This window comes from Thamnophis elegans, chromosome 1 (assembly GCF_009769535.1).
Source record: "Thamnophis elegans isolate rThaEle1 chromosome 1, rThaEle1.pri, whole genome shotgun sequence".
Classification (NCBI taxonomy): Eukaryota; Metazoa; Chordata; class Lepidosauria; order Squamata; family Colubridae; genus Thamnophis; species Thamnophis elegans.
Genome location: NC_045541.1, coordinates 86361280 through 86387773, shown reverse-complemented (window position 1 = coordinate 86387773; position 26494 = coordinate 86361280). Strand labels below are relative to the sequence as shown.

At 36.0% G+C, this 26494-nt stretch overlaps 1 protein-coding gene across 1 annotated transcript in view; it reads left to right on the top strand.

Annotated features, from left to right (window-relative positions):
- Window positions 1-26494, top strand: part of DENND5A (DENN domain containing 5A) — a 73534-nt gene that overhangs the window by 4292 nt on the left and 42748 nt on the right. Inside the window, 9 exon segments of the mRNA XM_032223077.1 lie at window positions 9421-9492; window positions 10019-10128; window positions 12196-12856; window positions 18943-19130; window positions 19793-20113; window positions 23868-24083; window positions 25056-25107; window positions 25110-25127; window positions 25130-25288. Of these exon segments, the coding sequence (XP_032078968.1) occupies window positions 9421-9492; window positions 10019-10128; window positions 12196-12856; window positions 18943-19130; window positions 19793-20113; window positions 23868-24083; window positions 25056-25107; window positions 25110-25127; window positions 25130-25288 (1797 nt within the window).

Below are 26494 nucleotides of genomic sequence, written 5' to 3'. Positions count from 1 at the left end.
CACAGTTACTTAGATTGGAGTATTAATTGTTGTTCACTGTATTTATGTTTTGTGTTTCTTTCCTCTTGCCATTACTTTACCATTGACAACTTACTACTGAATAGGCATTTAAAATTGCATGTCCATACTGTTAGTACTATCAGATTTGGCCTTAATGAAAATATAAAATGAGTTAGTACCTAGAAAATCTGATTAATTTCTTTAACCTGTTTTATTTTATCCAGGGATATTTTGTGAAAATTATTAAGACGTAAACTTTCTGTAACCTATCATAGATGAAATATTATCCTAGACACCCTTATCCTCAAATTTTAATATAATTACTAGGATTTTTTTTTTTTTGCAAATTAATCTTAAATGTAGAAATCATTGCTTTATTACCCAAGAGTTTTTGTAGTTCAAACAAAGTGATCATTTCTACAACTTCTGCTTTTAATTTCCTTTTGAATTTCATGTTTAGAAATCTTCTGTTGACTCAACCATGAGTGAATATTCTCAGTGCATTGTAGCGCATAGTAAGAATGTCATGTACTTATACAGTGAAGTAGACTGATTGACTATTTGTACATAAATGTAGTTCTTGAGTTACAACTGCAATTATAACACTAATTTACATTGTTAAGCAATGCGGCCACAAAGTGTGTCATCACACTTTACCACCATAACTCCAGGATTATGTAGTTCGGTAAGCAGGAAGAGGCGGAAATTCCAAGCAAAGAGTGCACGGGTGTGCTTAGGGCTGCGGGGCAGAAGGCTGGTACACAGAGGTGCTATAGAGTGAGATGGGAATTGAATTGAATTAAATACTTTCTTTGGCCAAATGTGATTAGATACACAAGGAATTTGTCCATGGTGCAGAAGCTCTAAGTGTACATGCAAAGCAATAGAATAATGATAATCATAATAATAATACCAATAAGAGGGGGAGTGAAGATAACAGAAGGATAAATAAAGATATTTATTTTATAAAAGATAAAGGTCTGCAGGTGATGTGAGATGATGTCGTGCAGTGACTTCTAAGAGCAAGCTAGGTTGCGAGGGCCTCTACAGAGTGCAGATAGCAATAGCAATAGCCAGGGATGTAGGGTTACAATAACGTATGAGATCCTCAAGATCTCATACTCCATAATGGAGCTCCCTGGGAGAAAAACCAGCAGGGTCAACTTATAGGAGAACTTGCAACCTTCCCTGCTGGTTTCCCCATTGACCTTACTTGTTGGAAGCTAGCAGATAATGTTACAAATGATGATCATGTAACCAGGCATGCTACAATGTTGTAGTCATGAGCTGGATAACTGAGCACCCAGATCATAATCATATAATGTGGGAATACTCCAATAGCTAAAACTACATACCACTGTAAGTCTACCCCCCATGAATTAAATCCACTTGAATTTTAAACAATAAATTGTTTAAATAATGAGTGCTCATAACGATTACTAGCATTCCATGATTTCTTGATTAATGATCCTGAAATTAGCTACCGTTAGGTCTATACAAGGTGCTGTATCACAACTATGCAAAGTAAATTTTGTATTAGTATGAAGTAGGAAGGGAAAAATGAAAACAAGCAGAATATTTCCTTGTGGTTTTTTTTAAAGGATATTTATTATTAAAACAATTTGTCTATTTATGCTTATGCTTTAGATTTAAGAGTTATATGGATTTCTGCTCAAATTTGTTCCAAAATCCGTTCTTTGTTCAGTAGACGCTCAAGCTTCTTGAAATATATCCTACTGGATATATTGTGTAGCTTTTCCTCCACTGTTTGTATTTTTAATTATAGAAAGTTCTCTGTGCTATTCAAACAGTTTATCTTTTAAGTGGCAATTGTTGAAGTAAAAGTTGGCATTTCAGTGGAAAAAGGCAAAGGGAAATAGTGTTCTAAATAAAGCAAAATGATTCCTAAGTATAAACAGTAATCTGACATACATAGTAGGCAGTTTTGGGTTAAGTGTAACGTAATGTTCTCAGAATAACTAAATTTGACTGTGGGAATGTTGTCATTTATTGCTAGGATCACTAACAATGATAAAAGACATTTGTTGTTGCAAAGTTGTAATAGAATACTGTGCCTTCCTAGCTGCCAGTTGTTTTAAACTGTTTTTATTCATTGGTTTGTTAGATATTACATTCTGTCTTTTGTTCAGAGGCAAAATGTAACATACATAGCTCAGTTTTCTCTCATGTTTTCCCAGCCAGAAAGGGATGGTTTCTGAACTTCCGGTTGGCCTGTTGGGCCTGTTTTTCGCCCTCCCCAAGCTCTGAAAGGCTTTTCTGAAACCTGAGGAGGGTGAAAAAGGCCTCCCAGGACCTCCAGAGGTATTCCAGAAGCTGGAAAAGGATCACTTCCGAACTTCCGGTTGACCCATTGGGCCTGTAAAAAATACAGGTTGTGGTTGCAGCTCAATCAACCAATAATTTAAAAAGAATTTAATTCCAACTTGTGTGGCTGGTTCCAATGTAACCAATCATGAGGTATACATTTTAATAAAATGTTAATTTTATTTTTCCTTTAAGAATTTAATTTTAATTGCTTTTTATATCTAGTAATAAAATACAATTGTTTTTCAGTAATCCACAACAAAATAATGCTGTAATTCCATCAGCAGCTCCACCAGCTGTACCACTATTTAATATAATCTTAATAATTCATAAACCACATACAATCAATTAAATTTTTCCTAAGTAAAGCTATGAACATCACAAGTACATGATTTTAAATTGAGTATCTGTGTCACATGCTTTAATTTCATGTGCTGCATATACTCGTATACAGCCCATCTGTAGATAAGCTGATCCATAAATTTTTAACCAAAATACTCTATAAAATGTACCACCACAAATAAGCTGACTCTTGAAATGTTTGTAGTTTAAATTTTCACAATTGACTTCTTTGTGGGTAATTAATGGATAATCCATTTGTCATGGCATTTTTTTAAAAGTATTATCATATACATTTGGAATATAGGTAGTCCTCAGTTTATGGAACCAGAATTTGTGTTGTTAAGCATGAGAGTTGTTAAATGATTTATGCTCCCTTCAACAACCCTTTTTTGTCACAGTTGTTAAGCGAATCACTGCCATTGTTATAGGAAACACACAGTCATTAAGTAAATCCAGCTCACCTATTGATGTAGTTTATGAAAAGCAGGCTAGAAAATTGCAAATAGCGAGTACATGATCTGAGATGCTGCAACTACCTTGAATACATATTGTTTGCCAAGCACCTAAATTTTGATCACATGCCTGTAGGGAAGCTGCAAAGATTGTAAGTACAAAGAGCAGTCTTTAGGCACTTCTTTCAGTGTCCTTGTAACCTTTAATGGTCACTAAATGAATGGTTGTAAGTCAAGAATTACCTGTATTATTTTTTTTAAAGTATACTAATGGATAAGCCCACCTGGAGGTTTTTTGGATGTACACCTAAAATGCTTGGCTTACTTACAAGTATTGGCAGTCTTTGACTTACAACACATTTTTTCACACTTACGACCATTGCAGCATTCCCATGGTCACCTGATCAAAATTGGGATGCTTGGCAACTGGTTCATATTTGTGACAGTTGCTGTGTCCTGGGTCATGTGATCACTTTTTGCAACCTTCTGACAAGCAAAGTCAATGGGGAAACCAGATTCACTTAACAAACTGCTTACTAATTTAACAAGTGCATTGATTCATTTAACTGTGGTAAGAAAAGTCATAAAATGGGGCAAAACTCACTTAAATGTCTCACTTAGCAACATAAATTTTGAGCTCAATTGTTGTCATAGGTTGAGGACTACCTGTATCAAGAATTACATACTAGGAAATAATTAGCTTCTATATTATAGAGAAGAAAGAAAGGACATTTTGCTCTGGAAGCTTCATCTGAATCAGAATGGTGTTACTGAGTTTTTGGAAATCTTTTATTATGAAGATGGAATTCCTTTGTTAGAGCAGTTTTCTTCATTTCCCCCTTTTTAATTTCAGTTTAGTGAAGTCATCTGTTCTCTCTCATTTACTGTATCTGATAGAGACTCACCTCTGGAAGTCCAAACCTCTGGGCTGTTATTTTAGGCAACAGTTTGTAACTGCACAGAAGTACTGGTGCTACCATATCAGTTATATGGCTGCCTTCTTTCCTTTGATTTGTTTCTATCACTATAAAAATATTCCTTTTTGTTGAATAAATCACTTTAGTTTCCCTTTTTTTGTTTTTTATATATCTCTATATTTATTGTTTTTCTTTTCCTACTGTATTTGCTGTTATATATGTTCTTAATGGTACATGCTGAAAGCTACATTTCATTTTTTAGTGAAAAACAGGATTTAGGACTAGAAACTTCTATTCATAATTTAGTTTATCTATTTAAAAATAGTAGCACAGATTGCTTCCAGCAAAAATGAATTGTTTAAGTTTTAAAAGAACTTATCCATTGCATATCCCTGTAAAACATGAAGTCTACCCTATTAGAAGAAGCGTATCAGTTAAGTACCAACGCCCTATTTCTAAGCATAAACATTTGAACATGCATTTCTCACATTCATGACAAATTTCTCTAGTTGTAATCTGGCTTTGGTGGAAGAGACAATATTTTCCTGTAACAGGTTATGAGCTCATTCCTCCAAAAATCAGTAATGTAAGATATTTTTCCATGGGCAATTTAGCTAATAACTCAGCAGAAGTCTGTATCTTAATATCTTATCAGAACTTCATAAAAGTTCACATATTAGTATATTTCTCTGCTGAGTCAATTTTTCCACTGTTTTTAAGGGTACATTACTGGTAGGAGTGTTTTGTGTAAGTGTTAAAATTTGTTTCAGTAATATTAAAAATTACTGGGTAGTTTTTTTATAAACTGGAGTTGTTTTATTTTGGTAGTGTTGCAAGAAAATGAGATTAGAATCATAATGACATTTAAAAATGAATTTGTTGTAGATCGTTTATTCCCCCCCCCTCTCTCTCAAGAACGTTGTGTTGTATACCATGTTCTGAACACCAATGAGTTCTTTTGTTTTAGAAGTAACTGAGACGGACGTGATATGGTAGCTGATACATTGGGGAAGAATGGTGTAGCTGATGTAACAACAGCTGTGCTCAGTTAAAGTGTTTTGGAGCTGCAGTACAGTATGAGAGTGTTGTTTATGGCTTTATGGCTAACATGACAAAACAATTGTGTGCATGGTTGTATTTACAATCCCAAAGGGAGATCAAGATTTTTAAGAATTACATGATTCCTTTAATTCTCTAAGAAACTTTTATAAATCTTTTTTTATTCATATGTATATTGTTGACTAAATTTTGTAATAAACTGTCCTTTTTGGGGAGGGATTCTTCCCCATTCCCCCCTCTGCATAAGCAGAGCGGCCTGCATATTCTAATTACATCTAGAAATATGTTTTATTGGCCTCCTATACTAGGGGACGCTGCAAGCTCAGGGTAGTTAAACTAATAAAAAAATGGTAAGCACAAAAAGTTAACTCAGATTGAGAAATGGTATAGAATTATTAAATATCGCTCATCAGTCTTCATTCACAATTCTTTAATAGTGTTCCTATGCCTGACCTCTGTTTCCCCAGAGAAGGAGGAGGATTTTTATTCCTCTCCATGTGCAGAAGAGAACTGCTCTGGTAGCCTCAGGAATGGAGCTACATTTTCTTCACACTGCCAGAGTTCAGCTCTGCTCAGTAGACAGCTCTTTCAGCCAGCCTCCAGAAATGAGAGGGAGTCATTTCAACAGACAGCAGCACTTTGCAACCTTCCCTACTGGCTTCCCCATTGACTTTCTGGGAAAGCTGGCGGAGAAGATTACAAATAGCAATCACATCATTGTGGGACACTTGGCCACAGGTCTACATGTAACAGGTTGCCAAGCTGTGATTGCAGGGGGGGGGGGAGCCACATGATGTTTTATGATGGCTGGAAGTGCTTTATGGGCTGTTTAGTTCCCTTCCGGAGGTTGTTGTAACTTTGAGTGATTTTTAAATGACCAAATGTAAATCAGATAAATCTATACCTTTAATACGATCAAACAAAACATCTGTCTATCCTAGATTCTTGGGAAGTACTCAATAGGTGAATAAATATGCAAATTCCAATGTAAACATCTGGGTGATTTTGTGATCAACCATAATAATAATTAGTTATGCAATAATCATTCAGAATGTTCACCAAAGTTACTTCTTGATCAAAAATGTATGTTCATTCTCTCAGATTTGTTAAGATCTAAGTGTTCTTCCATATTTTCTTTTACAAAAGTCCTGATACTATTTCAACAAGAAAACACATTGAATCTCTATAATGGCTACTCCTGCTAGTTTTATCAGTGTTAGTTATATAGTTTACCAGTATTATAAATATTGAAATAAATTTAACAAATAATTATTAATGGACTAACGCTGAATTTATATTTAATCTTTCTTGTAATGTTCACCTTATGATTTTGTCATTGCTTGCATAAAAGAATACATGCACTAAAATATGAACAAAAATATTATTCTGAACACCTGTAACTGGTTCTCAGACTGTGAAGGATTTAAAGAGCAGTTGCATAAATAATTCAGTTTGAAGATTTATCTTGTATAAGTGAAAGGAACAGACTATAAGGAAAAGGAAGAAGGCTGAGAGGAAAAGATTGAGGAATTCTCTATCTCTCACTTGGTTCAAACATTGCACTTTGCAACAAACCACACAATGACTTTCTCTTTCCTTTTATATATACAAGTCAATTAAAGCTTTAGTGCATTTGAGAAGCTGTTCAGTTTTTGATTTTTAAAATATTTCATTGAATTATAATTTTAGATATTAGTGATAAAGTGCTATCATTTCATGTTTTAAATATTGCATGCTTTGAACTACGTCATTGGCTAATACAAATTAAAATGTATATGTCTATGGAGATTCTCAGTCATCCAGGTTGTCCCAAAAGTGCTTTTTCAAAAGGCAACTAGACTTATAAGTTTCCTTGAAATTTATATGTTATCAATATAAGTATATATAAAAACACATTTCATTCTTTCGGGCACTATTTCATGTATACAGAGTTATCTCATTTAATGTTTCATTTTTCATAATCAGTTTTATGTTTGTGAAGTTGTATGTTCTTATGATAATTGAACATTTTTGTATAAATAATATAAGGTTTTCCAAGCAATTTGAATAAGGATATAAGCTGAAACTGAAATCATTTTAACTAATTAAAGACTCTAACAGCAACTGTTCCAAAATCAGCACTGCTTGCCCCTTAATCAGAATGCATTGGACAATAAATGGTTCCTCCACAGTCCCACTATGCAGATGGTGATAAAAGCTTTAAGCTTTTTGAAACATGCTTCATGTATTCCTCCTCTATTGTTTTAACAGCTGTCACACTTGGCATACTCATTGCCTATTCAATTTGTGAAGGTGACAACTTTTATTTTTGGAGTTAAAAATCCCTTCCTTTTAAGATTTCATTCCTAGGAAATAAAGTGTGACAAATATTGCTGTAAAAATATTGGCTTTATTAAATTCTCTTAGTATGTTTCTGGTTTAAGTTTCTTCAGTGGTATTTAAGATTACTGTACTGTTTTTCTTTATGTAATGTAAAATTTGCCAATGCAGTATAGCTATATAATGAGGAGCTGTTTTACCAATAAAGCATTTTTAGATAATATAACTATATGATATTATTTATAATATGTCATTTCAATTCTGACATAGTAGAATTCTTTGGAAGTCAGATTCGTGTTATCTTTTGAAACCCATATTGCCAGTAGGGTGTTCCTTCTGTTAGTTTGAGGGATTGCTGGACCTGTTATTCCTCCTCTTTGCTATTAGTACTTATTTATATGCCTTTTAAAATGCTAACTACTTGGTTTTATAGTTGCAAAAGAAATCATGATTTGGTTCAGGTTAATCCAGAAGAAGGTACAAACAAACGAGCAGTTGCAACAATGTTGAAAAGAAGAGATGTGTGCATTCTGAATTCTAGAGAATTAATTAATTCTGTTAATAATAGCTGTATGAGTATTTATTTGGACAGTTAATCTAGATCAAGGGTGGTCTACTTGTGGCTTTTAATGTCAACATTTTTTCAGAAGTTATTTACTATTGCCTACTTCTAGGACTGAGAGAATGAGTGATTGGCCCAAGGTCACCCAACTGACTTTGGGCCCAGTGTTGGACTAGAACTCACGGTCTCCTGGTTTCTAATTTGGTATCTTAACCAGTGGTGGAATTCAAAATTTTTTACTACTGGTTCTGTGGGCGTGGCTTGGTGGGCATGGCTTGGACATGGCAGGGGAAGGATACTGTAAAATCTCTATTCCCTCCCCACTCCAGGAAAAGGTTACTGCAAAATCCCAATTTCTTCCTGATCAGCTTTGATTCAGGAGCCAGAGAATAGATGGGGGTGGGGCCAGTCAGAGGTGGTATTTACTGGTTCTCCAAACCACACAAAATTTTCGCTAGCAATTCTCCAGAACTGGTCAGAACCTGCTGAATACCACCTCTGATCTTAACCACAACATCAAACTGGCTCTCTATAAAAAACTGCAGGGATTATTCAGGCCAGGAGTCAACATTTACTAGAAGGCACATACATATATAGCAAAGATGGGTTCCTACCAGTTCAGATTGGTTCGGTCGAACCAGTAGTGGTTTGGCGATCTGGGTCGGTGGAAGCAGCAGCAACCCAGGCCTGCCTCACCCCCAAACCAGTTTTCCTACAGGGCTGCCATCTTTATTTTTGGTTCTGCGCGTGCGCAGAACAATTGTAATTGTACAAATGTATTTTTTTCTTTTTTTAACATGCACATGCACAGAGCAAAATTTTTGTGTGCACTGAACCGGCAGTAATTCTGGAAGTAACCCACCCCTGATATATAGCTTTCCTTTCCCCATTATATATGAAATTACATTGATTGCACAAAACCATACATTCCTAAGGAGTATATTCCTTTAGTAATTTTAATAACCAATTAATTATAGCTGGGAGAACGAATGAGTTTTTATTTATGAGTTATCCTAGAACAAGGGTGTCTACTTTTGGCCTTTAAATGTCAATGAGCTATAGGCTCCCAATACCACATGCTAGCCATAACTGCAGGGAGATGAAACTCGGCAAAAAGAGCAACAAGTTGCCCACACGTGACCTAGAATGCATTTTATAGTTAATGATCTAAAGTTATTACTCCATATTTAAAGTGAGTGTTTCTGTTACATAGCTTGCTGTAAAGAATGCAGCTGATTCTTTTGTAAAATATGTAGAAATTACAGTATCTCTTCTTTTAGATATTACTTTGTCTAAACATATTCAGCAGACATAGAGAAAATACAGTGGAATTAGATAATAATAATGATTATTTTTCAATAATTTTTAAGAAATAGATTTGTAGACATATTAAGTATTGACGCTATTAAATTATAACACAGTGTTCTTTTTATTTGTTATATAGCTTTATGCCAGTATATACAGGCCTCTAAAGCCCAAGATGGTGGTGGCCGTTTCATTTCAAGTTCAGCAGAAGGTAAAAACCAGGAGGAAAAATAATCAAAACTCTGGTTCATATTTCTTTTCTAGTATTTCTGTCCCTTGACCATCTGTGCCTTCTTGATTTTTCTTCACAGAATTGTTTTATAACGGATGATGGATTCCAGCCTTATAAAAACCAAATAAAATTAAAATTGATGCTATGTATATTTAAAGTTTTTATTTAAGTTTTGCATCTTTTATCAATATGTGCTTTTCCTAACTAATTTGAAAGTGGGAATTGGTTTTAAAGTACAAATAAATATTTAAAATAAATGAAGTAGCTTGTGTTACATTTATATAAGGAAAAGCGCAATGAGATAATTATATGCAAGGCACTAGCAATACTATAATTTCATTCTGCTTCCTCTTTCTTGCTAATAACTACTTTGCACTTCCTGCTTCTATTAAAAGGACTAAATTCAAATATTTCTTTACTTCCTAATTATGTTCTTTCTAGCATCTACATTAATAACGTTTGAATGAAAATACTGTGACTGATCACTTCTTTTTCAATTTTTCAGGTGAAAATTTTGAACAAACTCCATTAAGACGCACATTCAAATCCAAAGTTCTGGCTCGTTATCCAGAAAATGTAGAATGGAATCCCTTTGATCAGGATGCCGTGGGAATGGTTGGTAATTTATATTTTACACCCCATTTTTGCTCTTGAATCAATATGGTGTGATAATGACTGTACATACATCCCAACGGCATATTTGGTTGTATAATTCAGCTCTTAGGGTTTTTTTTTCACCTGCAAGTCATACTGAAGCACAAGAATCTAAATAGAACTGTAACTGGTCCTTCAACTAGAAAGTTGTTTAAAATACTGTTGTATTAGAGAGTCCAAAAATAATGAATTTAGATGAATTTACACAGAAATTCTGGAATGATAGGAAATGAGTTTCAAGAAAAAAAGATGCAGATATACACTATATATATATATGTATGTATGTATGTATGTATGTATGTATGTATGTATGTATGTATGTATGTATATATATATATATATATATATATATATATATATATATATATATATATATATATATATATATGTCTGTTAAACAATCACTACATTTTTCAGAATTGTATGCACCTCTGTATCATTTTCTGGATTCTGCTTCCATCCACATATACGTATATGCAATAAAACAAGATATAGCACATGTCTGATGTTGAACATAAACTTCAAACTACCTTCTATACCTACTTATCCAGTACTTAAACTACAACTGAGGTACAGAACATGTACCCTTTCGATTGCATATAGATTGTCAGCAATTATTTTTCATCCCTTTGGGTTCCCCAAGAATTAGAACAGGACCAAAAATTCCTAGGAGTATTTAAGATATTTATTTTAAAGTTATTTATTTTAACTTTAATCTGTTAAATAACTTAAGAATGAACACTATTCCATAAAATAAAGTGAAACAAAATAAAGATTTGTCTCCCAAATGATAGAAAAAGGAGGAAAAGTCAATTTAGAGATGCAAAATGTCATATAGATAAAATCTTTTTATCTCGTCCCAACTCTGTCATTTCCCCATGATCTATTTTAAAGGTTTTTCTTCTTACCTGTTTAAATGATAGAAAACTACTTTAGGGCACAACTATAGAAATTAGCTATTGATACGTAATAATGGGTTAGGATTCTGCAATATTTATCCATTTCAGGTTTATAAGTTCCTTAAATACAAATGAGATAGTTTTGTCTGGGTGCATGTCTGTGTAGCATGCTCATCATGTTTATTTTTAATCTGTGGGAAAGAATTACAGTTTTTAGAGGGTTTTTTTAGTGTTATAGCTAAGAACAAGATAAGCACTTTGGTATTTTTACCAATATTTTAAAAATTGAAGTTGAAGGAAAAAATGGAAAATGTGAAAAAATGCTTAAAATTAATATTTGTAAATTTGGGGTGGGGTTAAGACACTAATGTGAATAGAATTCAGAATAAGAATTTTCAGAGTAGTTATAAAGTTAAATCCACTTGTTCTAATATGTGGCAAATTAAATAGTACTAATAAATATGTTGACCACAAATCTGTCTCTCTATTTTAAGAGGAACAAGTGACCATTTACAATTCTGTCTATTTAATGATGGTTTGGAGGCATTTTTAAAAATAATAGGAATGATTTTGGATTCAAGATTTTATTTCCCTGTTTGACATTTTAAGGAATATATAAGGCTGTAGATTTGATCAAAAGAGGTTGTTCATGGGAATATGAATGCACTATTTGTCTACAACTCATTAAATCAGCCACTTCTCACTGATGAAACACAGTCCTAATACAGTGCAGCATTTGTGCCCTTGTATGTTCCAAAGCACCTCTCCTGAATTGAATCTAGAGCATTGTGCAGTCTTATTCCAAATGAAATCTGATGGTTTTGAACCTGAGCTGTTCCTTTACTTATTTGAATTATATTGGGTGTGGTTTTTATAACTTCTTCAGTATCTTTACTCCTCTTGCACTATATCTCACAGTATTTTGAAAGGTTTGGCTAATAAATTTTTTTGGGGGGGATGTTGGGAGACTGCAAATGGGAATGAGGACAAAGGAAAGGTTTCTTCTATAAATATGAACCGTAGAAAGAAACATAAGATTCAAATCAATTTTAATACTGAGAGTGAAAAATGTATTCAAGTAAGTGATATATATTTTTTTCTCTCCAATTTTTCTTTCTCTCTTACCTAGCTATGTATGCCTAAGGGTCTGTCTTTCAAGACACAAGCTGATGCCAGAGAACCTCAGTTTCATTCATTCATCATTACACGTGAAGATGGATCACGGACATTTGGATTTTCTCTAACGTTTTATGAGGAAGTTACCAGTAAACAAATCTGTAGCGCAATGCAGACATTGTATCTCATGCACAATGCGGAATATGATATTCTTCATGCTCCGTCCACCAATGATAAAGATAACCTTAGCACTATAGAGGATTGTAATGGTACTTCTGTATCGAAACTACAGCGATTTAACTCATACGACATTAGTAGAGACACGCTCTATGTCTCTAAGTGTATTTGTCTGATCACTCCAATGTCTTTCATGAAGGCATGTAGGAAAGTGCTTGAACAACTCCATCAAGCTGTAACTTCACCTCAGCCACCACCATTACCATTGGAAAGCTTTATTTACAACATTCTGTATGAAGTTCCTCTCCCTCCAGCAGGAAGATCTCTAAGGTTTTCAGGAGTTTATGGACCTATAATCTGCCAGAGGCCAAGCACCAATGAATTGCCATTATTTGATTTTCCAGTCAAAGATGTTTTTGAGTTACTCGGAGTGGAGAATATGCTTCAACTCTTCACCTGTGCTCTTTTGGAATTTCAGATATTGCTTTATTCACAACGTGAGTATAGCTGTTTTAAATCTCAAATGATGGGCAAGTTCATTAAAATACTACATTGTTGTTGTTGTTGTTGTTGTGTAGTCAGATGTTTAGACCGGATTTGGCATTTTTATTTGCCTGTCAAGCCCTTCCCAAAGACCTAGGATAGGCAGATGTTGTTTGATGATGTTAAAGGCATCATTACAGGAAGTGAACTATTTTGTAATTGACTGGTGATAATTATTGTTGATCAGACAGTCAGCCAGATGTTTAGACTGGATTTGGCAATTTTATTCACCTTTTAAATTCTTCCCAAGGATTTGGGATAGGCAGATGTTATTGTTTGATGGTGTTAAATGTATTGTCATAGAATGTAAGCTGTACCAAGTAAAGCTGCCTTTTGTAATTCACCAATAATGATTTTGTCAATGCCAATTGTGTTCAAGTGATGCTACAGATGTTTTGGGATTTCACCCAAGGTATCTATTACCATTGGTACTATCTTTGCTCTTTTGCTACAGACATTCTTCTATTTACAGTTTGTTTGGTTTTTTGCTCCAGTTCTTTGTCTTCTCTTCTGATGTCTCCAGGTACTACAGGATTCACTATCCTGACTTTTTAATTTTTCTTATCGATAATTGTTAAGTCTGGGATGCTTTTGCCAGCTACTTGTCTGTTGGAGTGCTAAAGTCCCAGGGTACTTTAGTTTCTTCATTTAGTTCACTTTGTCTATTTGGTAGTCCCACCAGTTTTCTATTTCTTAGTTTTGTTTTATTGGCTTTCAATAAATGAGTGGTCCCGAATGAGAAAATGTAATTGGTCGTTTTATTTTTTGCCTTTTCTTACCAAACACAGAATAAAGACTTGAACTTAACTCTGAGCAGCTACTTAGAATATGTATATTTTATCATGCTTCACTTGTTTTAAAATCTTTTGAAAGGGAAAAGGCTGTTTTCCATGAATATCTAAAATAATCCAATAAAGTTTCAAAGACACAAGATATGGCTTTATTCCTTGCCCTGCTTCATGCTGAAGCAGAAAAAAATAAAACGGAAAAGTCTACCAAACCAATATAGTCATAATTTAAAAGCATGCAAACTAATTTTCTACACAAACATTTGCATAATAATGTGTTCATTTTGCTAGATTCTGTAATGAAAAAGTATTTGACCAAATATATATTGCACGATTGGTAACCTGTGCAAAATGTCTTCAGGTAATATTTGGCTGTTGTTATAATGTTGCACTGCTTTATCAAAGTCTCAGCCAGTAGCAACACCTGGGAGATCCCCAGGGGACACCAGGGCTATAGCTCTGTTGGGAAGCTTAAGAAACATCTCAGAAGAAAGTTATTTCTACATATCATTATTAATAAACATGTTCTTAAAAGTGATGTTGAGAATGCTACATCAGAGATGTTGTTGCTAGCCTTATGCAGTACAAACTGATTGTCTAGTTTGCAGTTTAGTATGTTGTATGAACCTAGAGAATAGGTTTATTCTACTCCTCACATAGGCATGGATGTTGGATGACTTTTCCTGTCCTACTTTCCATGTCTTAGATTGGGGAATTGAAAAACTCCTCTTTACTAAACTGCACTGGATTTAGTATATTTGACTTTGGTCCATAACCACAATGAAGAGGCATTTATCCTGCAGTGAATTGATTCAGTCTGATTCCAATAATTGTAAAAATTTTGGAATCCAGCAATAATTGTAAAAATTTTGGAATTGGCTTAGAGATAGAACGGGGAGAATTAATTGCCACTTTGATTCTGAGTACAATTCAAGGTTCTGGTTTTGACCTTTAAATCCCATAATGACATGCTGATGTTCAGAAAGTCCCTCAAGATCTGGCTTCATCATCAGACTTGGGGATTCCAGGGAACTGATAAAATCCTTTGACGGTTGTATCACGCTCTCCTGTGCCTTGTGATTTTTTTTTTAATGATGACTGCTTTATACTTCTAATATTGATTGTTTTATGTATTTATTATTTTAATTGATTGTTCTACACTGGCAGCCCCTAACCTCTCCAACTTTGTGGACTGACGGGGGGGGGGAGGGGATGGTTCCATGTGAGCAACAGGTGCACATATCAGCAGCACACACAAATCCATGAAATTTCGTACACGAGCATGAGCACCTGCTGCTCGCGCAAATGGAGATGTGCACACAAGTGGGAACACCTGCTGCTTGTGCAAGTAGAGCTGCACACACCTCTTCTCTTGCCCACCACTTACACAGCCTGGTTTCCACGACCCGGGGGTTGGAAACTCCTATTATACACTCCCAGGGACACTTTTGTGAGATGGGAAACCATATAAATGTGATAAATAAATAAACTCTTTCCCTCTGCCCCCCAATAATTGTAATATATAGTAACTTGTGCTATTGAAATCATGTTGTATTATGAGGTATATGGTTAGTTGCTATAGAAATAGAACTAGCCAAATAGTCATTTGGTTTGATACAGCATAATAGAGAAAATCTATGTGGTAGCTAAGAGTCAATTTAGTGGGACATAATCAATGAAATAAAATGTGATAAGGCATGATTTTTTGGTGTTCTCTCTGTATCAGTGGTGGGTTTCAGGTGGGACACCTCGGTACGCTCGTACCGGTGCCTGCCAGAAGCAGCAGCCACCGTACCGGAACGGTGCTTTGGAGGGCCCGCCCTCATTCCTTACCTGTATTTGGAGGAAACAGGCCATCTGCGCATGCATGTGCAGTGTACAGCGCCTGTGCGACGCTCTGAGTAAAGAGCTTGTCAGCTTGAACGTTCAAGACCAAAATACAGTTTGGCCTAGTACAATAGGCCTGAACCAACTGAAACCTGTAGGAGTACAGAACTATTTTCTACATCCAGATCTAAGCAGCATGTACTACCCAACAGATATTTTACATTCTTTTTTGCATCAATTTGAAGGTGTATCATTTAATACTATTAATAATAATACTTTCATTATAATAATTATAATTATAACAATATTTCATTATTTATATATTTTACATATATACATTACCTTATATCCTTTATTATTTTATTACTAATTCATGCACACACATACCGTATTTTTCGGAGTATAAGACGCACCTTTTTCCCTCAAAAAAGGGGCTGAAAATCTGGGTGCTTCTTATACACTGAATACAGCATTTTTTTGCCTCTTGAAACCCCGCCCCTTCACCAAAATGGCTGTGCATAGCTTGTAGGAGGCTTTCAGAGAGCTCCTGGGGGCTGGGGAGGGCAGTAATGAGCAAAAAAATGGGCCGTTTTTTGCTCAATTTTGCTCCCCCAGCCCCAGGGAGCACTCTATAAGCTTCCTAATGCCCTTTTTTTGAGAAAAAATGGACCATTTTTTGCTCGTTTTTGCCCCTCCCCATCCCCCAGGAACACTCTACAAGCCTCCTAAGAGTTATTCATGCCCTTTAAAAAAAAAACAGCCCGTTTTCACGAAAAACAGGTTGTTTTTGGGAGGTTTGCAGAGTGCAAAAACTCTTCAAAATCTTGGTGCATCTTATACTCCAGTGCATCTTATACTCCGAAAAATACGGTACATACATTTTGTCATAGAGCTTACACACTACCATTACAAGACTAGACAAAAGAAATATATGGTAAATAAATTTCTGAACCAGGCTTCAAAGTTAATAATAATGGTACTATTATAACCTTTTTAATGACTTGTATTAAAATGGAACATGAAACTTATAGGAGAATATTTTAAATGTGATGTTTTATTATTTATACTCATTACTTATTAAGATTGGAGTTTGTTAGCTTTATTTGGATTGTGTAGCATAAAAATTATATTAAAGTTAAGCTTTAGGAGCTAAAGGTAGTTAAATAAAGTATAGTCAGGGCTGATTACTGAGCTTACAATTACTAAAGACATACAGTGCTTCAGTGTTGAATGAAAGTTCCTGCTAAACTCAGGAATATTTTGCAAAATTCTGTATATTTAAATATTTTAACTGTTCAGTTTTCAATGTCTTCTGAATAAAGGCAGATGATTTTTAATGGTTGTTTTTAAAAACTACCTTGATAAAATTTCTCAGGTATTCAGGTATTAGATAATACCTGAATAGAAGTGTACAATGCTTACTAAAAATTAAATCCCACCAAGTTCATTAGATACTGAATTAACAACCTTTAGTGAAAAAAATATTGATAGAAGTCACTGAGTTTTCCAATTATCTCATTATTAAAATATTCAAATTGAGCTTAGTATGATTTTTGGAGGGTTTTCAAAGCAAAATGTGGTTGTTTTTTTTCCAGATTTCTTCTTCTACATATGCTAAATATATATTAAGATTTGAGAATAATATTTCTGGGGCAGGAGTTGCATCAGGACCAGGGTTTATTGGTGAATCTGCTATGGCTATATTTGTTCTAAATTGTTATCCAGGGAATGCATAATGACAAACATAGTGTAGTGACGATGTATCAGCAAGGTGCATGTATTCAAGTACTGCACAGCAGTAGTTTGGGAGGAAAGAGGTGCCTCAGCGGTCACATATATTCCATAGCTGCAATACTATAATTGTGAGTGCCAATTCCTTCTGTGTTTTTTGCATTAATTAATGTAAGCTTTCAAATATGCATTTGACCTAAATCTAAATATTAATTGTATTAATAGTTTCACATCTATGTGTATATGTATTAGGATTGTTTTTAATCACTTACTTCCTCTCCCAGTTTAGAGCACAGTATGCAGCTTTCTGGCAGTTCTGAGAAATAACTGTTGAGCTAGGTGAAGGAATTGTTTTATCTTAAAATTTCTCAAATTTCTTGTCTCAACAGTGTTCTCCTCTTTATAGTGCTTATCAGAGTTTTAGCTGCTCCAACCATGATTTCCAACAATCAGATTCTTTCCCCCAGGTTATATAGGATCCAAGCCAATGAAATAGTTTCACCAGTTGACTGATAATACTATAGATTTCAAACATATTATGCTGGGTAGCAACAGAAAGTATAGTTGTTTCCTCCGTCAAGATCATACTTCTATGTATATTGAACTCAAATAATGTCATTGGGACCTGTGATACATTAATTGTGATTGATCACATTTCTGAGTGGTGAGATAAAATAAATCTGTGGCTTAGCCTACAGCAGTGGTTCCCAAACTTGGCAGAGCTGGCTAGAGAATTCTGGGAGTTGAAGTCCACAAGTCTTAAAGTTGCCAAGTTTGGGAACCACTGGCCTACAGTAGTTAAGCTATGTGAACATATGCTGATTATGCGGATTAAAATAAAGGATGTTCTTAAGATTAGTACAATGATATTATGAATAGGCTTTATGAATATTGTAATTGAAACAATTATTTCATGTAGTATTAAAAAACCCCAGGGGGTATGACTTAATCCATTGAAATTACAATACCACATAGCAGATTCCGTGGATTTTACAGAACCTCTATTCCTTCACCCTGCTGGTATACTTACAATACAATAGATCAGTGGTGGGTTCTGGATCCCGTCGCAACTGGTACGCTGTGACGGGGCCGGGCATCCACCACAGGCACGCGCGCTGTGCACCCCTGCACACCCAGTGCCCTGCAACGCTCCAGCTGCTCAGTGGAGATCTCACAGGTGCCGTATGCTCTGTAAGGAACAAGGGCGGGCAGGTGGGCCCTCCATAGCACTGTTCCAGTACCATGGTGGCTGCTCCCAGCTGCCACTGGTACATCCGTACCGGGGCGTACCGGCCAGAACCCACCACTGCAATAGATGTTAAGAGAAATAAAAAATTATCTGTCTCCATTCAAATCAAGTTAATATAAAAATGGCATCCTTAAAAAAAATACTTATTTTCTTATTTATAATTTGGATTGTACAATAATATGTATATTATGCATACATACATACATACATACATACATACATACATAGTACATAGATATAAAATACACATTTTATTTCATATTGAGTCCCTATTCTTTAACAACTTTAATATTTAATTTAAGATACAAATAATTCAATCTATCTTTTTTGCATTTTCATTCAATCTATTTGTTTCCTAGAAGTCAGTGAATAAATGCTCTGTTTGTGCCAATCAAATTTTGAGGATAATTTTCAAAGGATTGTTTTCAATTGATCTGCTTTTTAGATTACCAGAGACTGATGACTGTGGCAGAGACAATCACAGCACTGATGTTTCCATTCCAATGGCAGCATGTATATGTTCCCATCCTTCCGGCCTCTCTCCTACATTTTCTAGATGCTCCTGTCCCATATTTAATGGGATTGCACTCTAATGGGCTTGATGACCGGTCTAAACTCGAGCTCCCTCAAGAGGTGAGAAATTTTTATCAAGCTTAATTTCATGCTGAATACATTTCAAATGTATTTTTGCTGTGCGCATGAGTCCTTAGAAGAAGAGTGATAGTTTACTAAGGGAGGAAATGCCTTGTAACCAGAATCATCACTCATCTATTCTTTCCTCAACCTCTTCAAAGCCTCATTATTTGCTTAATAGGACAACCGCTCCTATGATTAGCCTATGGTTTATCATATATCAGGAGGAATTAAAATTTCTTCTGCTTTCTGTTGCTCTGATGATGGAGGGAAAAAACAGCCAGATAGTATATTGCTGCCATTGGAAATCACTGTGGAGAGAGTGAAGTGGGAATACTTAAATGTTTTTGCAACAAGGGAAATATCTATTTTATATTGAGTATGGAATACTTGTGATCCTTTAGATCAGTGGTCCTCAATGTGGGCTATATTTTTAGATATAATTATAATAATCATATCAGCAACTATGAGGCTAGTTACAGAGATATATTAGATGGGGGGCATAAGAAAAAAAAGGTTGCATTGTTTTACATTATTTTTGTTCTTAAATTTCCATGTCTTTCACTAAATAAGATATAGTATGCATATTTCAAACAGATGCTGCTAAATGTTTAACCTCTGCTTATGATTACTCTTACCTCTCTTCCTACTTTAATTTTTAGGCAAATTTATGTTTTGTGGATATAGACAACCATTATGTTGAGTTGCCAGAAGACTTGCCTCAATTTCCAAATAAGCTTGAATTCATTCAGGAAGTCTCTGAAGTACTTATGGCTTTTGGGATTCCACCTGAGGGAAACCTACATTGTAATGAAAGTGCCTCCAAGATGATGAAAAGTCTCAGGACCTGTGACATAGTATCTGATAAGAGAAATGGCAACATAGGAGGACCAACTATGAATTCTTACGAACTACTGAAAGAAAATGAAACCCTAGCAAGACTGCAAGCGCTTGTTAAAAGAACAGGAGTTAGTCTAGAAAAGGTAAATTGCATAATAGTTACAGGGGTTCTGCAACAGTACATGCATGATTAATGTAGGATTGTTCGGAAATGTTATCTTGAACTAACAGCGCCATCCTTGGTGGTCACATGAATGTTTTAAATCAGTCAGTCCCTGGACAGGAGTCAGAAAAGCAAGTTGATTATGGTGACAATGGAGACAAAGTCCTGCTCATGTTGTTTATGTGTTGACATCGCACATGTGCACAAGAGGCAAAGCTTTGATCACCCAGCTGCAATTGCTGCCTTGCTCCCCCATGGCCCCCCCCCCTGGACATTGCTGGCTAATTAGCTTTATTCCCAGTCTACCTATATACTGTCTACTAAACTTAAAAGTTTGCTACCTATAAAGATAATAATGAGATTGTTTCATTAATTGGTAAGCATTTTCTCACCGATTTCAGGATGTTTTCCTCCTAATTTTTTCTTCCATTTCTCAGTGGCTAGGTACCAGTTAACTATTTCTTAGATGTTGACACAAAAAGAGTGCTTTTCTGATATGTCAATTTTTCCCTTTTATTTCTTCTTATACCATTAAGGAGTAAGGACAACCTGTTTAACACTCATAACAGCACATTTTGGTACTAAATAACATGTGATATATTTGATAATGTATACTGTAAATAGCCTATGCATTCTCTTCTATTAGAAGGTTTATGTGGAATAATGAATGGAAACTGGCTACTAAATATATCAAATATGACTGTTTTCATCTTTTTAAAAGACAAATAAGTAAAATCTAATTGTGAGGGGGGGGGGAAGTATCACAGAATCTTAAAAAAGAAGTATGTACCGTGTTTCCCCGAAAATACGACATGTCCTGCTAATAAGGACAGGCCTGGTTTTCGAGGTGGGTGTAAATATACACCCTCCCCCCAAAATAAGCCCTAATGAAAGGGTGCCATGGCAAGTACAGGAGGAAGCCCTTTCCATCCCCAGTCACCTCAGCGTTTCTTGGCTCCTTAATCGGATCAGCAGCGGGTGCTCCTCAGGCCGTGGCCTCTGCAAAGTGCGGCTGCTTTTGCCATTAATTGTGGCCACAAAAGCAGCAGGAGGCCAAGTGATGCACTCCACGTGCCTTGCAGTGGCCTTCCGAAGGGTACTGTAGCAGCAGCTATCCACAATTTTTTTGATCATTATTTCATCCCGACCCACATGGGCCAGTGAGCCACATGGATTGGGACAAAATATGGGTAAAAAAATTGTGGATAGCTGCTGCTACAGTACCCTTCGAAAGGCCGGCTCGAGTCTCCTGCTGCAAAAGTGGCTGCCCCTGAGACTGCTTTGGGAGAGGAGGCAAAGAGGAAGCAATCAGCTTCATCTCACCCTTGCCCTCAGCCCCCCCTTCGGCTGAGCTCAGCAGAGAAGTGGCCCGCAGGGTTCAGGAGCAAAGTTGAGGCTGACAGGAGTCAGGGCAGGGCGGAAAGTCCAGTGCGGCCCCAGTGCTCTTCTTTCCTTGGGAGTGGGAAACGGCATTCCCAGGAAGGGTGGGTAAGTCGGTATGTGTATAAAAAATACAAAGCGAGGGATCCAGCAGCTGCGCATTAAGGAATTTTTGTGAAACGTTATGCCTACACGCAAAGTTTGCAAGGGAGGGAGAAGAGATACTTCCCTCTCTTGGCAGTGTTTTGCTTGAAATATTTGAGAATCAGACCAGAGAGAAGGAAGAATGAGCCCTGTGAGGAGATGCTGCCGCCTGCAGAGACACAGACAGAGCGAAGTTCATTGAAGACCTCTCCAGTCAGCCCACAAGACCATCTGAAGGTGGAGGGGGGGAGATTTCATGCACATCAGCAGCAGCGTCTTCTCACAAGGCTTCTTCCGACATCCCCAGTTGTATGGATTTCCATGCTTTCCTTTACAGGATGTTGCTTCGCACCTGGACATCGGGAGAAGCCCTGTGAGGAGACGCCACTGCTAATATGCAGCAAATCCCCCCCCCAACTGCAGATCATCCTTTAAAAAACGTAACTTCACCAGGATGAAGAGGTGGCTGGAGCGGCGTTTGCATCGGTTGGGCTTTCTTTGCAGGGCGGATGATCTGGAGAGCAAGAGATTTAGGAAGCCTGGGATGGTGTGGAGCTGTTTCTCTAGTGAAGCATCTGATTCATCCCCAGGGGAGAACGTTTTGCCCTTCGTCATCTCTCTGCCCTGGCTTGGAAGCTGCATAGGAAGCCTGTTATGCCTGGCGACAGGGGAGGGGGGGGGAGAAGAAGTGACAGCAAGAGGAGCCATGTCTCGCTCCATGCCTCTCACTTCTCCCCCACCTCACCTGCCACCCGTCTCGCTAAAGAGACGATGGGGAAGGGAAGCAGCCTGGATTCTGTAAGCATTGGGGCGAGGACACGCGTCCTACCCAAGACTTTCAGCTACATCATGTTCCTCACTGTTTTGTGCAGGGGAGTTGAACTTGCAAGATTTTTTTTTACAGGGTGCTTCCCTAAACAAAACAGCAAGAAACGCAATGGAGCTGCAAGTCTTGGTAGAACACATGTTTTGCAGCCCAATTCCTCCCACCCCACCCCAATGCTAACAGAATCCAGGCTGCTTTCCTTCACCATCACTTTAGTGAGAGGAGTGGCAGGTGGGGTGGAGGAGAAATGAGAGGTATGGAGTGAGACGTGGCTTCTCTTGCTGTCTCTTCTCCCCCCCTCACTGGGTATGGCAGGCTTCCTCTGCAGCTTCCAAGCCAGGGCAAAGAGAAGGCAAAACACTCACCCCTGGGGATGAATCAGACGCTTCACTGGAGAACCTGCCCCACGCCAGCCAGGCTTCCTAAATCTCTTGCTCCCCAGATTGTCCCCCTCACAAGAAAGCCCAACCCGATGCAGGGCGGTGATGGGACACATCAGAGCAGTGCCGGCCAGCTGCTTGGCCAGCGCAAAGAACAGGGAGGGAGGTGATGGGTGCGACAGGACATGCAGTCCCATACTTGCCACCTCCTGCATCCCCAAAATTACAAGACACCTCCCAATAATAAGGGCAAGGCCATATTTTCATGTGTCAAAAGAAAATAAGACCCTGTCTTATTTTCAGGGAAACGGTAGGATAAAAACATTTTAATAGAAAAATATAATTCAAAATTTAAGATGGCCACCCTCCCTCCAAAGGAAAAGAAATAAAAAATAGAGACAGTATATACCAGTTTGTCCATCTTGTTAGTCTAATGTTTTCAAATCCTGCTGAATTTATCTGGAGATTTTCCTCCACACAGTACATCTTACTTTTATATTTGTGGGGATATCCATGGATAAAAGGTAGAGGGGCAAACACATGCACATGTCATGTTATCATGCATATGCCACCATTTACATTCTTGGATCAGTTATCAGGATAATTTAAAGAAAGGGGCCAGGCCGGGACAAAAATTTGAATTGATGCTACTGATTAAAATTGCTTGCATATAATATGTAGTCCCTGATATCACTTACCTCTGTCACATATTCTCACATACTCAAACATAGACTCATTTTTCTTCCCTCTCCTAGCAGGAATATGAGTATGAAGATCTAAATATTGTAAAGACAATTTCCCTTGGACTCTATTTTTAATCATGTATATAAGTGCTAATCTATTGTATATAGATGCAGTTACTTTATATTTTGCCTAGCAGTGTATAAGACAATGGAATACTATTTGGTAAAGCTCTTGTCATTTCAGTTTAAGTAGCATTTATACATTTTGATTCCTCAAGATAGTAAAGTTGAACCACTATATGAGCATTTCTTTCCTTAAAGGTTGAACTTCGAGAAGAGATGAGTAGCAAGAAGGATCTGAAAATGCAGTGTGATGAAGAAGAATTAAAGATTTACCAGCTCAACATTCAAATACGGGAAGTTTTTGCAAATCGTTTCACTCAGATGTTTGCAGATTATGAAGTATTTGTTATTCAGCCCAGTCAGGACAAAGAGTCGTGGTTTACTAATAGAGAACAGATGCAGAACTTTGATAAAGTGAGTATGAAAATATATATTCTTAAAATGAGGAAGAAGATTTATACAGGCTCACGGCAAATGTCTATACTATAGCTTGTAAAAGTGGAAATAGGAGATCTGAAATGGGGCACAGAAAGATTATTTAAAAATTCTTGAGAACAACCATTGATACATTTAAGTTTCATTAGAACCATTTGATAAATTGTGGGTGGCTATGCCTTATGAACAATAAGAAATGGTATTGTTCAGATGAATCACAATATATTTCTACAAATTATAGCTCAATGTTTTGTTTCAGATACTACTCATGTTAGTAGATATATTATTAAGATTTGAGGAAACATTTAATGGCTATATCTGCTATAATATATTTTCTGTATTAGTTGTCATGGCCACATCCAGAAGGCTTATATGAGAACATGATGGCTTAAAGTATTTTTCATCCAATAGTAATTCCCTTCTTCTTTGTATATTGTTGATACAATTCCTGAAATGTCACAACATTTTAAAGGAAAATATGCTTTTACTTACTGCTTAAATATCTTCTGATCAAGGATGTATATAAGATTCATGTTTGAAATCTTTGACTGTTTACTAACTAAATGACTAAAGATCTGATTTCATTTGAAGCAGTTTTCTTGTATGTACAGTTTGGTACAGGAATTCTTCCAGCAAAATAGAAAAGTGCAGATGTTATAATTTCCATTAATTAAAAATTGATCAAGTACAGTAATTGAATCCTAGTGTAAGTTGTTTTCAAATGTTTATGATTGTTGTCACTTCCTTTGTATGCATTCCATTTTTTTCTTAGAATTATACAATTTTAGCAGTTGGAAAAACATAGAATCTTTAATGTTTTTCAGAGTGCATTGTATTTAGAATATGATAAAATAGAAAATAACTTCAGATGAATGAAAGCATTCATGTCGTTTTTAAAAAAAGCAATTACAATTTAAAGAAACATAAATACCGCTTCTTTCATTTTATTAGGCATCCTTCTTGTCTGATCAGCCTGAACCTTATTTGCCTTTCCTCTCAAGATTTTGGAAACGCAGATGTTTGCTTCTTTATTGACAACAAGATTATGTGTCATGATGGAGAAGATAAAGATCCTATCTTGAGAGTGTTTGATTTTAGAGTTGATAAAATAAGATTGTTAAATGTTCGAACACCAACTTTGCGCACATCCATGTATCAAAAATGCAGTACCATTGATGAAGCTGGTAAGAGTTGCAAATTTGAATTCTATTTAAATAAATGTAAGAGGTACAGGACACTAATAATGTAGTAATAAAACTTAGCTACTATTCACTTATGTGTATTTAAAATACAACTGCAGCAACATTTTTAAATGATAAATTGGGTAAGCAAGACATGAGTTTAGAAAATTAAAAAAAAAAAGGTAAGAAAAGAAATGTACCTACAACTAATTTACATCTATATCATTTATTATATCTTTCTAGTCATTCTGCTGGAGGTTCTTTGAATAGCTGTCCTTATCCACTTATAGAACAATTATTAATTTTATCAAAATTGTTATCACAGCCTCTCATTATTTATTATTTGCATACAGTACTTGTACTTTCTCTTCCTGCAGTCACTATACATTCACTAGTTTATTTCATTATTTCCTTTCTAAGATACATTTTAATTATCCATTGCCATCATATAGTTGTCCCATATCCAGAAGCCATCACAGCCCTTATATCGTTCAGTAAACTCATATTTCATCATAAATAATGAACTCAGTCATGCTTTTAAATTTATTTCTTTTCCATATAGAGACATCAATGGGCTAATTATTAAACCATCTATTTGAAACAAGTAGACTTTGTCTAAGCAACTATTCACAAAAATCACTATTCTCATTTGTTCTTAAGTCTCAGCACAGTCAATTTTTTTGTACTCTCTTGCCTAATCACTAAATAAAGTATTTTTTTCTCCTGGATAATATTCATTCAGAATGTTGCATAGTTTCCTCCAAAAGCTTATTCTGGATCTACCATTATCACTATTTTGGAGGATGTAACATATAGGTTTCACAAGCTTATGGATTTCTACTCTCTTATGCATCCACAACATCCTAGAGGACACCAGTTCATACTGGTGGAGTCCCTTTTAGGGAATAGGGCGGCATATAAATAAAATGAAACTTCAAACTTTATGACTTTGTGAAAACTTTATGAAAAAGTTTCCCTTCTCATTGAAGAAGCTTCTTCAGTTCTAAGTTCAGTTAGAACTGAAGAAGCTTCTTTGATGAGAAGCAAAACGTTATCAAAGAAAAAAAAAACAAGAAAATCCAGTTGCCTTTTAATCAAAGCACTTTTGGGACATGCATTCCAAATCATAATTTTCAATAAAATAAGCCATGCAATTATTACCAGTATGCTCACATTATGATATACTATGTCAGAAACTGTAATTTGTAA